Below are 13050 nucleotides of genomic sequence, written 5' to 3' on the forward strand. Positions count from 1 at the left end.
TAAATGCAGTTTATGCCTGGATGCCTGTTTATTACTCAACACGCGCGTTGGGGCTCTGATTTTTACGAACCCTTGCTCTATTTGTAAAATCTATCTAGAAGAACGTTGATGCCTAGTTGATAACTGATATATCCGAGCATATTGTTGTTAATGATGTTGCAAGTTTGTGTGTACCATGATAACAGAGCTGCAAATATTAGATGGATGTATAGGCAGTCCATTAAGTACTTATAAATTATAATTGCAGTCAACCTTTACTTTTTCTTTATTTGGCTGTTTGTGTACATGAAGCACTGAATCATTAGGTTTCAAACACGAAATTATTGATAATTATCGTAAAGAAATTGTTGCCTTTGGAGATTAGTTGCTGTCATCTTAAATTCTCAGCAGGCAGACAGTTAAACTCCTTTGTAATTGTAGACAAGAACTTTAAGGAACCTTAGATGCTGCGGGTGCAACATTTAAGATAATTTGAATGAGGGAGGCTGATATTCATTGCAACTATTTAAGACAGTATCTGGCTGTTGTTAAAGAATTCGACTTAGCCGAATCGACAATATTTAAATGGAGGATGAAAATCATTGAATTCTTTTAATATGGCTAGTATCCTTCTTTTTGAAGCAGCTAGTTAGTGTCTACACCTCGAAACATTACTCTCTAGCAGCTTCTGGTGTGAGAATTAACATCTTTACAATATTGAAACCATCTTTTCTATCGCCTTAGATCAATCACTTTTCTTTACTATTTTCTTTCAACCCAAAGATGCCTACATACAACAAAACACACACACATACACACACATATATTAGTTTAGAAACTTTAGATTACATGAATCCAGAAAGAATACAGACTGTCCAGCGCTAGGAAATGCTAATCTTGTATCAGATTCACACGCATAAAAAAGCAGTTGTTACCAGTCGTATATGGCATATCCCTGTGATTGGAGAGAACTTTTGAATGAGCATGGCTTGACTTAGCCGACAAAAGTAAGAAAGATTCCTCAGACATGATCAAGTGGGTCTCATGTCCCGGAAAAGTTCTGCCCACAATGTTTGATCATCATAGTTCTCACCTGCTTTTTCCTTGTTGTAATGATCACCATAAATCTTTGGGCTTGGAGTTCTTACAAAACTAAGAGGTACAGATAGTTTTGGGCTCCTACGGCCATTTGTGAGCATCAACCTCTCCTGTGCTGCCATTGCAATATCAGTAGGACCAGAAGTTATGGGGCTTCTGTAATTGAGTATCACCATCTCCTGCATTTTTCTATCAAGGGGTCCTGATAATTTCAATCTTCTAGGAGGGATCAATAACTTGTATTGTCCTTTGTAATCCAAGGGACCAGATTTCGCTACCTTGATCTCACCACTGGCTGCTCTATCCTCATCAGCTCCTTCTCGTTCTTTCCCTTCCGTGACAACGTCAGTGCCACTCTCCACTGATCTTAATGACAAACCGGAGCCGGCAACGGCTTAATCGCGTGATTATCTCGATGAACGAACTTGGTAACATATTTGTTGAAGGACTTTCTTGTCTTGTTAATTGCCAAAATGAGCTTGGCCAGGCTGTTGGGGGCTTCTCCGGTTTCCTTCCTAGCGAGCTTGAGAATCTCCAGCCTATGCTTGGCAACTGAAATTCCCATGCTCTGAAGAAACTCATGGTTGAAGCACGCTAAGTCCTCCTTTCCGAGCTCATTTCGAGAAAAGGCAAGGCTATACTCGTAAACAAGCAAGGGCTCGAGAGCAGTTTTTGATAAGCAAGAGTACCAGCCCATTGCGCTGGTGCTTACCGTAAACCGTAGTTTGTTGACAAAATGGGAGGTTTATATATTGGTGTAAACTGGTTGCATGTGACAAGTGGTACATCTTCAAATTGCAACCTGAATGATTTTTAGTAGTCGTATTTATTGTGTTTGCAGTCATCGTACGTACTTGATCATTTACGATAAATATTTATAGATACACCAGTAAGTAAATAAAAGAAAGGTGAAGAGAAAGTAAATGTGAAGGGGAGGGTGAACATATCTGTTTTGTGATGTAACTGAAAACTGGTTGGTAGTTGATCATGAAGCTAAATTGTGGAATTTACCCTCCCTTGTATTTTTCATTGTAAGGTTTCCCACTTGACTTCTCTTTAGGGCATATTATCATATGTTTTCATCAACTTTTGTCTTTTTATTTTGGGCTGCACTATGCCCACATGTGCTTGCTATCAACAAAATCTTCCAATAAAACAAAAAATATATCCAATTCTGATAATGTACCAGACAGTTACAAAATGAAACATCATCACATGTATATATAAACACGAATCGATCATAATTTTTATTTAAAAAAAATAATTCTACCATATCGTTAACTTATCTGGTCATATGAATTAAAATTCGAATTAAGATCTCTAACAGATGTAAATGCTATATTGGAAAAGCATTTAGAAGCATTAGTTGTTTGGAGCTGTAAGCAGTATTTGTGTGGGAAATGTCAAAAAAGTGTGCTACCAATTGGCAAAAGGGATTGAAGTGGGCTGACTGTTCCCACTTTCTGTCATCAAGAATGAACATGGTAGGGAAAGGGTGACCGTAACATGCATATTTAATTTTTTATGGATTGAAAATGTTGAGCTGATCATGAATTGTAGTTGAATCATAAACGCTGTTTTTAGTGGTCTGGCATACATGAAAATCGGTGAAAATGGCCTAGAAGTCAAAGTGATAGGTTCGAAAGTGGAGGGCTTTATGCGATCTGAAACCCCACAAGATATGTGGATGAATTCATCGAAAATCAAAGGCTGGCTTAAACTTACCACTGTCTAAAAAAAATAGGGTTTCCCTACCCTAGCACAGGGTGTACCTAAGAGAACGAGGCCTAATGACTATCCAGAGAGAGTATTCAATGACGAAATTATGTTATCTGGGACAAAACGGTATCAAATATCAGAGTAAAGTATTTATATAATATTATATATGTATTTGTACATTTTCAAAAAAAGTTACACACACACACACATTTAGTTGTTTAATTAAACTAGATGTTTTATATTTCTCTTTTTAAAACATATATTAACCGCAGTTGATTTCATACACTAAATTTAACACTAAGCTGTAGCCAAAACTTAAACATTGGGCTAAAGCAAATGATCTATGATTTAGATCTTAAGCCCATGTTGCATGCCTTTATGGTTGACTTGACTAATATCATACCAAATTGTATATTACATGATAAGTACATCGATAAATTCAATCTACAACAACCATATATATACATATAACATCACCCGAATATGAAAATTAAGTCATTAAAGCTATGATATTATTCCTATATTTTACCATCCAAATCGAATCCATACACCCTTATTGATCAGATGAAATTCAGTAGTGTAACATGCTTGCAATGTTGGAAATGCACAACATAACAATCATTCTTCAAACGTCTTGTAACAAAATCCATGCTTCGTAGGAGAACAGAGTTGCCAATTATCAGGAGAAAAAATTAAACAAGTTGGATTTTACATCAACAAATCTGGTATAAAGGAGAGAAATGCATAAAAAATAGGAGCTCGAGAAACACTAGTAATTTATATGAATCAAAAGAAGATTTGATTCACTGAACTAAGAATAATGTGTCGATTCCATTAGTGGCTACTAAGAATCCTATAAAGCATCTAACATATGAGGCGTAGAGGAATTATGCTGAGATGAGAATCACCACTATCATATCTTGTAAAAGATGACACAAGACAAAATCCATACTCTAGAATTTTTCCATCTTCACAATTCATTCGGAACTCTGTGATGTTCCATACTGAAGCCAATCCTTTGCGCAAATAAGAGCTTCAAGTGTCACTGGATGTAATGAACTGTGGTAATTATCCATCCTTTTTCTTTCCGAGTCAAAAACAATATCAGAACTAACAGTAGAAAATGGGATTGACAATATCAGAAGCCATCCTCCAGAGAATTGGATACTTTCTCTTGTTTAGTTTCCACCAGCTCAGAATATTGAAATCATGTTCTCGAGGCAAAAGTGACTCTTCGAGATATTGATCCAATTCAGATCTTGTTTGCTGGCTATCACCGATCTCGGAGATATAGACCTCAAAATCTGAAAGTCCATCTCCAATACAAATAAGGGGATCCGAAGAAGGTACTTCTTGAGAGGCTACTTCTTGATGGGGCATTTCATGACAAGTATCTTCTTGAGATGGTCCATCTTGGAGGTATCCTTCTTCAGATAGTCGCTCTTGAAGGTAGCCATTTTCAGGAGGTTCAATTTTGGGGATGATGCTCCCATTCTCTTCAGGGATACTGATTTCATTCCGTTCTTCCACAAATGTTTCAGGTGGAGGAACTTCTTGTATGGTATATTCATGGTAGAGCTCATGAATCCCATCATCAACAATCTAATCCACATTCCAGCATCATCACCATATATCCTAGAGAAGCTAAACTCAACGAGTTTCATTTTGAACCTTGGATCCATTACCACAGCAATCGCCAAAACTAAGAAGCAGTCACTCCAATATCTATCAAACTTCTCCTTCAAAGGCTTGGTCAAGTTGCTGATAAATGGATCATTGCTCATTGAGGCATGTGTCAACTCTAATTGAACTTTTGACACTTCATGATAGAATGCACTGGCAGTTGGGTATGTTTGGGCAGTTAAAATACTGACAGCATCAAAGAAAAGCTTCAAGTACGTGCAGAGAATTTCTATTTGCTTCCAATCATCCAATGTTGGGGCTATATTATAATCAGGAAAGGAGGTCTCCAAGAACAGAAATACCTGCTTTAGTTCGCAGGCAGCCACCAACATGTCATAAGTTGTGTTCCACTTTGTTTGATCATCGATGAATATGTCTTTTGTGCTAGGGTCCTTAAGTTGTTCCTTAAGATGGAAAAATGTCTCTTCATGAGTATCTGAAGTTTTCACAAACTTCACACTTTCTCGGATTTTATTCACAGTTACCCACACAGACCATAGTGCCTCTTGTGCAAGAAGACTTATAACGCGAGCAAAGCAATTTCCAATCAATAACTGACCATGAAGCACATAAGGGTTCCTGCCAGAAAACAGAGCTCGTAGGCTTTCATTTATGTTCTCATTTGAGAAGGACTGATCAAGAGTAAGGGTAAATAGCCTATTCTCCAAATGCCATTCAGACAGACAAGAAACAACAGCTTGCTGTAAGGCACCATCTGAATCAGGGGATGGTACTGTGACCACATTAAGCAGGCAGCGATGCAAATTCCACTCAGTATCAATGAATTGTCCTGTTAGAAAAACATAACCCACGGTTTGATTTGAAATCCACAAATCTAATGCAAGACTGACCCGACATGGAATTTCATTGATAAAATTGAGAAGGCTCTGCTTCTCTTTCAAGTACATTCCAACACAATCTCCTTGAATAGTGTTGAAACTCACCATATTGAACTGTGGTTGAAGAGTCCGCACAAAATCATTAAAACCAGGGTGTTCCACAATGTGGAGGGGATACTCATGCATTATGATCATCTTAGCTATCTCATGGTTGCAGTTTTCCTGGTTAAAAGGGATGTTTGCAATTCTCTGAGTTGTTCGTTGTCTTTTCCGTGTTCATCAACAGCATTACCAGTTTTAGGGTCTGGTGTCTGCTGATTTCTCTGACGACTTAAAGGGCAGATACCCAATGCAATGTGTCTTTTGAGGTGGCTAGTTCCAGCTAGCTTTGAACCAGTAATGTAAGCAAATGATTTTTTGCACTGATTACAGAAGGCCCTGATACATCCATCTCCAACAGTCTCCACAGTAAAATAATCCCAGACAATAGACTTCTTCCTCCTCCGTTTACTCGGCTGTACTTCAGAACTAAGCGGCTCACCATTCTCAGTAGGAGTAATAGGTGTATCAGGCATGGAAACAGGAACAATTGCAGTCTCCATCTCAATGTACAGTCCTACAAATATCAAAGGCACAGCTGATTATAAGTTCTCATTTAGATAATTAGATTATGTTAAAAAATGTAGATGGAAAAACACAGGGAGACCACATGAAGGCAACAATATGTAGTAGCCAGATAAGAATGATACAAAGTGATTTGAAGGCACCCAAAGTTTTGATATTCACATTAGAGCCTAAACTTATCGAATAAAGAGAATTCCCTAAACGTCTACATTCCATTACATCTTATGGGCAGTAGGTTATCCCTCACAAGACAATAGAGATTCATATTTACAAACTAACAAACCATAAGATCAATTGATCAAGATCTGGAGCCCAAACTTAAATGAAAACCCGTTGCAACATAAAACGAAATAACTATCAGCTTCTCACAAGCTAAAAGACCTAAAACACGAGGGCCACACTAAAATATCAGTGTAGAAGAAGGGGAACTTATTAAAATATGCAGATAAAGACGGAAAAAACAAATAGCCAGAAAATCAGAAAAGCAATACAAGAACTACGAAGAAATAGGATTTTGAGCAAAACCCATTAACGCCGAGAATAGACAGCTTCGAACAAAAATTTATAATTCCCAGTAAAGTCCATGTATATAAACTAAGAAACAAGGCATCGAAACATAAAATTACGCTGAAATAAACAAAAACCAGTATATTGACCAAATATTAAGTACCTTGTTTCACCGAAAAGCCCGGAAAGCAGATTCGAAACGAAAATTGTAGAATTATTTGCTTATTCTTGTTTTCCTGAAACTGAAAGAAGTCATATATATATATATATATATATAAGATTTTGAATATCGGGTAACGGAGGGAAGCGCAGAGGAGGAAGAGGGAGGCTAATTGGGCTGGAAGAGAGGCGAAAGAAAGTTCAGAGCTTTCTTTTTGTTCGATGAGAGAAAAAAGCCAAAACCCTAAATTAGGGCTAAAACAATATCAGAATTTAGGGCGCTTTTCTTTTTCGTTCGGAATTTAGGCCGCATTTGGCAGAGGAGAAAAAGTCATAATTGGATTTGGACTCCCTCAAAGGTCCAATTTTTATTTATTCTGTGAAGGCGGTTCTATCGTAGTTTTCGTGGGCTATACCCTCTTCATATTCATCCACGTCCAATTATTAATTTTAATTACGGCTATTTGTGTTTTATTATCAACTCCCCCACAATTTACGTCTATTTTCCTTCTTAATTTTATTTTCTAGCGATTCCCATTTTGTTTCGGATCTATTTCTTGAAACTAATCATGTTTAGTTGATTTTCGTATAATGATCAGTACGTGCATTGAAATGAGTTTCACCCCACATTAGATTTGAGATTAACTCAGCTCCTTTTTATTTATGTTGTTAATTAGATCTTAGGCCCATGCTTTGTCCTCTCCAAGCTGAAGGCTTTACCAAAATTATTTCTCCAGCCTAGTGTTCAAGTAGCATTAAGAGTCACAAACACGCACATATTATTTCTTCCACTCAAATCCAAATTTCTTATATAAATAAATATTCATTTTATTAAATAATTTTAATGATTAATGAAATATGTTATTCTCTTAAGATATTTGGTTCAAGTAGTTGTATTTGTAACAAAGGTGCATTGTCAATAATTAATAAAGATGGTGAACAAATACTATTTTATAATTATTTTTATTATTATTATTATTCATGATTAAAGATTAGGTACTGGAATTTAAAAAAAATGTTTAAACATGAAGAAATGATAATTTGATAATAAATTTAATATATTTACTTTTTTTACATAACAAATTTCTATACTTTTGAAATCAAACATATATTTATAATATCTGAAGACACCAAATTTTGTCTTTTGATATTATATAATATATTTACATTATAACTTATATTATATTATATGCTTTATTACATGTGGTGCACACACTTACACATTTATTTTGTTTACATTTGTGTCAGGCCCAAATGCAAAAAAAAAAGAAGCCTGACACTTGCATCCCATATGGATTAGGGTTTGTATGAAACCCTAGCTGTCTCTTCCCTCGTCTTACCCCAACGCTGTAATGCCCAGTAAAGGAGCCCTCACACCTCACGCCAGTCGCCGTTCTTCACGCAACCATAGTCGTTTTTCACGGCAACACTTCAACAACCCGAATCCTCCTGTGCAAGGAAGACTCGTCCACCATAAAAACAAACCACAAGATATACCAAAAGCATTAGAACTCTAGTGTAAATAGGACTCTAAATACAAGCAAATGTTAGGCTATAAATAAGTGTAATCGAACTCTTTGTAATGGAGGATTATATAAACGAAATACCCAAAAATTTGAGAGAATCTACACGATTACTAGAGGCAAGCATCACACACAAACACGCATACTAGAGAAAACCGAAGCATTGAGAGCACTTGTAAAGCATTTCGAAGAATAATAAGAAGAGGTATATTTTTGTTTTTACCTTTCGTTTCGGTGGGCCTTCATTGCATGCGTACGATTTTGTTCTGATTGAAACCCAAAAGAATCGAACCCCAATAGAGCTTTTGGCCAAGGACAAAAGGGACAAAAGGGGTTGTGTTTTTTTCGAAATATTTTTTCGATCTACACCCTGGGAGGCCTTTTTAAAAAAAAAAACCATTTGATTTTCTAAGAAAAGAGAGGAAAAGCTTTTGAAAAAAAAATATTTTTGCCGCCGATCAATGGCGGTGGTGAGGCGACGACAGGCGATTTCTGGGTTCATTAAAATCCCAGGCGGTGGCGTGTTCATCCTTGGATGAACAAATGAGAGAATGAAGCTATAAGGGGGGCACTCGGTTTCAAATGAAAAGAAATGAGAAATTAAGCCAAATCATTGGCTTAAATATGCGACCCGTGAAGCCATTTGACCTGACCAGTTGCACAATAAATTCGGGTGTTTTCACGTAAAATTAGGTTAAATCCCATTCTGGTCCCCATGAGTTTTAAAAGCGCATTTTCGTCCTAAATCGAATATAATCCTCAATTTTCTTTGTAAATTTATTCCTTAATTTTGCTTCTGTTCTAATTTAATCCCTACATTATTATATATTATATTTTCATTATTATTAAATTTTTTATTCCCTTATATATATATATATTTTATATACGTCATTCTTATTTTATTATATATATATATATTTATAGCTATTATTATTTCTATTATTATTTTTAACGTATATACATATATATATATATATATTATTATTATTATTATTATTATTATATGTATATTCTTTCTATTTGTTTCATTTACTTTATTTATTTTTTATTGTGTTTACTTTTTTTCCTTTGTTTTTTGTTTATTTGATATATGTTTTATTTTTATTTCTTTGTTTCTATATAATTTTCATTCCTTTGTTTTTATGTTTGCTTTTTTCTTTATTACTATTCACGTGTATATATATATATATATTTATTTAGTATATATTTTTCCCTTTATTTCTTTTCCTTTATTTATCCTATTTATCATTAGTTTATTTTATTGTCCCTTCTAATTTGTATCATTAGTTTTGTAGTCGTTTTTATTTTATTTATTTTCATCACTCTAAATCTAACGTTTTCTTCTTAAGGGTCTTCATTCAAATTTATCAGAGGTAAGTAATTGTGGATCGATATTTTACCCTTTAGTTTAAATCTACAACTTTCTTAATTAAAGACAACTGTAAATTACGTAGTACCAAAATGGCAATTCAAGGGTGCTAACCCTTCCTTGACTGTAACCGACTCCCGAATCCGACATATCACCGGTAAGACACAGATCTTGTAAGAAATAAGGTATTCGATCAACCCATTTTGTTTAAAGTAAATGATCGATGGCGACTCCTAACCCATTAAATCCAAGTCGAAGCCCAATTCCTGGTCCAACCGAAAGACGGTTGCGACAGCTTGGTGACTCTGCTAGGGACACAGGTAATTGAGTCAAACTAAGGTAATTTCCAGTTGTATTTTAACGAAAAGGGTAAGTTTAAATTTTAAGTAACATTCCGATCCTTATTGCTTATCTTTGATTATATTTTTGAGTAAATAGTTGTACTAACCGTTTTCTAATGATTTCAGCCTTCCAAACTCGTTTTTTCCTCTAAGGCTCTATACTCGAGCTCTAAACCCTATTTTAAGTAGGGGCGAAAGCGACTTCTTCGTATGAATTTATTCATCGTGCGAGCCTAGCAAGTAGCCTTCGGGATTCATATACCTTATGTCTTCGTGTGAATTTATTCGCCGTGCAGGCATAAGGGAATGTGTCCTCTCGAGTTTAACTTAGTCCACACAAGCCTGTGATGGGTTTAGGACTAAGGGTCTGGCAAGCCCAAGGGGGCACCGACAAGTCAAACTCGGGTACCTTTTTTTTAGAACCTAAACCGGGAGACTATAGAGAATTAGAGCCTACCCCGAAACCACATGCCAAAACATAGGATATTTTTACCCTAACCATATCTTTGTGTTTTTTCCCTCTCGTCATTTTTATTTATTTATTTATTTTACTAACTTTTTTCCTTTGTGTTTGTTTTTTAGCATTTGCATCATAACAAGAGGCTATTGATCCCTAAAAAACATTTGTTACACACAAAATAATCTGAATTAATGGACAAAGGTGTTGTAATACAAGATATTGAAAACGCCGAGGCACGACTATGGTCCGAGAAGACTCAGAAAGAGAAGGGAGACAGTCTTTAGGGGAACTATGTGTTAGAGCTGGTTAGCTACGCCCCTGTTAGTCTGAAACAGAACGATGTCCAATAGTTGCGGAACATTTGGTATAGATGGAAGAATGACTGAAAGCAGAAGTTCAACCAATGATATGGTGACATTGCACTCTTACTTCATGTCAAGACTGATGAGCCCCTGCTCCGAGCATTGATTCAATTCTGGAACCCAGGATATAGTTGCTTCACCTTTAACCGGGAGGACATGGTGCCCACTATCGAAGAGTATACTACACTACTGCACTGCGAAAGCATTAGACTAGAGAGGGCATATATCAAACACATCAAGAGTCACCCTTTCAAGAACGGACTGGCCAAGATTGCAGGAGTTGATGAAAAATGGGTGACTGATCGCTCTGACACAAAGGTAGCGGGGAAGAAATCGAGTGGATCTACATAAGGCAACTAATGAAGAACCACCCTGATGAATAGAAGACTATAGACCTTTTTGCACTAGGTCTGTACGGTATGGTTATCTTTTCAAAGACTTTGGGGTGCATCGACGCAGCCGTGGTGGAACTATTTGAACAACTTCCAAGGCGAGTCAACCCAGCACTGACTATCTTAGCCGAGACCTTTCGGTCTCTTAATCATTGTAGAAGAGCTGGTAGAAGGAGGTTCATTGGGTGTGTTCAGCTCCTTCAAATCTGGATTCACACTTCTGGAAGAGTAACGGGGTTGCCTACCGCCGATTTAGCACCACCTATTCACCTTTAGGAGAGTTCATCACAATGAAATGGCATGAAGGTGCTTCAAAGGAAAAGTGGATGAAAGTCTTTACACATCTTCAGGATCGGGATATTACCTTGAGAGCCCCATGGTTGTTCCTCGGTGACGTTCTTTTCGGTGTAGGGATTCTGATACTATGACCTTACTTGGACTTTGGGGTGCAGTTGGGTATGCTCCGTTGTTAGCACTTAGACAGTATGGGGCACGTCAGTTTGTCCCAGAAACAAGCGGACTAGCTAGATCAGAGTCTGTGTATCACGGTGACAGCTATAAGAAAATGATCAAGGAAGCAGTCGATTCATAGAAGAAAATATTCCGGATGGATGTTGTAGCTGCTAGAGACATGCTTACTCCGGATTATGTGGAGTGGCGAAGATTGAGAAAAAATGACAACATCCCGGTGCCAGACTATGAAGACACCCAATCCATGGAGGAACATCTCAGGTTTGTCCCTTCCGAACTTGAGATAGCCAAGGCAGAGTTCAAAGTTGTGAAAAATGAGTTGAAGCAGAGGGTAAAGGAACTTGAAGCTGAACGTTATCAGTGGAAGCTAGATGCCAACTCTTAGAAAGATAGAGCAGACAAACTGGAAAGAGAATAGAAAAGAGTCTGTTTTGAACTCGAAGACTTGAGAAAGGGGTATCAAGATAAAGTCAAGGATAACTCCAAGTTTAAAGTAACCTTGAATACTGGAAAGACGAAGCTTACAGTCTGAAAAGGAAGTTCGAGGGGCCGAATGAAAGAGCTTGGAAGGAACAGTTAAAGACTGCTCGGAGGCGCTTAGAAGACAGTCAACATCAGAAGCAACGCTTGAGAATCCGGGTGGCTGATCTAGAGAAGAAACATGAAAAGGATGGAAATACAATAGCTGAGTTAGAAGCTATTGTAGATGGGTTCAAGAAACAAGCGAACGAGCTTCAAATATTGCCTTTCGACAAAGGTTTACAGTGGCGTTTTCGTTGGGAGCAAGCATAGCAAAGAGTGAAGGCCAGAGACGTAGTCATCCGAGATTTCCTAGATCAAGTACAGAAAGTAGCCCGTCATCTTCACGTCCTAGCAAGGGAAGCTGGAGTGGTTCGACAAGGCATTCAACCAGTGATAGATGAAGACAGAAGACTTGTCAACCTATTAGAAACTATTCGGGGTCTAGAGGATTTAGTCTGGATGTATCTTTGATTATTTTTATGTCTCTTAAAAGATAAAACATTTTTGTTAAATAAGGATTATTTATAATAATGGAATCTTTTCTGGATCAATGACTCTCAATTGCATACATCATACATTGCATTCCTTTCATTTTATATTTCATATTTATTTTTATATTTTCCATGTTTTTATATTTGTGTATTAACCGATAGAACATGTATCAGACACCATGCTTACCTCCACAAGCTCAAGACACGCATCACCCTTACAATAATCGAGCAAAGAAGAGACAAATGGAAGCCAGAATCGAGAAGATTGAGGAGAACATGGCAAAGCTGTAGAAATAATTGGAGGACAGAATGGCCCAGAACAGTCAAAGTACCATGGAGTCCATCAAGAAAAACCAGGAGTCCTTAGTCGACCAAATTGTGGCTAAGTTGTCTGGTTTAAAACAACAGGAAAGTGCACCCGGAGTAGGTATATATGAGGGGGTAACCATACCACCGACCCCACAAGTGGTTTTCTCATCTGAGATCTTACCCGGACTGCAAGGTGACTCAT

At 37.0% G+C, this 13050-nt stretch overlaps 2 protein-coding genes across 3 annotated transcripts; both read right to left on the reverse strand.

Moving 5' to 3' along the window:
• Positions 1 to 1010: 1010 nt before the first annotated feature.
• LOC120149234 lies at positions 1011 to 1774 on the reverse strand. The gene is made up of 2 exons (XM_039162092.1): positions 1527 to 1774; positions 1011 to 1443 (listed from the first exon to the last, which is right to left on the reverse strand). Exons 1-2 carry the CDS (start codon positions 1772 to 1774, stop codon positions 1011 to 1013), a joined length of 681 nt encoding a protein of 226 aa, XP_039018023.1.
• Positions 1775 to 3555: 1781 nt separating this feature from the next.
• Positions 3556 to 6857, reverse strand: LOC120149248 (zinc finger BED domain-containing protein DAYSLEEPER-like). 2 transcript variants are annotated; one of them, XM_039162101.1, is made up of 2 exons: positions 6613 to 6857; positions 3556 to 5934 (listed from the first exon to the last, which is right to left on the reverse strand). In XM_039162101.1, the coding sequence occupies exon 2, from the start codon at positions 5511 to 5513 to the stop codon at positions 4158 to 4160; it is 1356 nt and encodes a 451-aa protein (XP_039018032.1). In that variant the 5' UTR covers positions 5514 to 5934; positions 6613 to 6857; the 3' UTR covers positions 3556 to 4157. The 2 variants fall into 2 exon arrangements, with proteins under 2 accessions (XP_039018032.1, XP_039018033.1); XM_039162102.1 differs by lacking the exon at positions 6613 to 6857 and adding an exon at positions 6025 to 6142.
• Between the last annotated feature and the right edge of the window lie 6193 nt (positions 6858 to 13050).

This window comes from Hibiscus syriacus, unplaced genomic scaffold (genome assembly GCF_006381635.1).
Source record: "Hibiscus syriacus cultivar Baekdansim isolate YM2019G1 unplaced genomic scaffold, ASM638163v2 tig00110998_pilon, whole genome shotgun sequence".
Lineage (NCBI taxonomy): Eukaryota > Viridiplantae > Streptophyta > Magnoliopsida > Malvales > Malvaceae > Hibiscus > Hibiscus syriacus.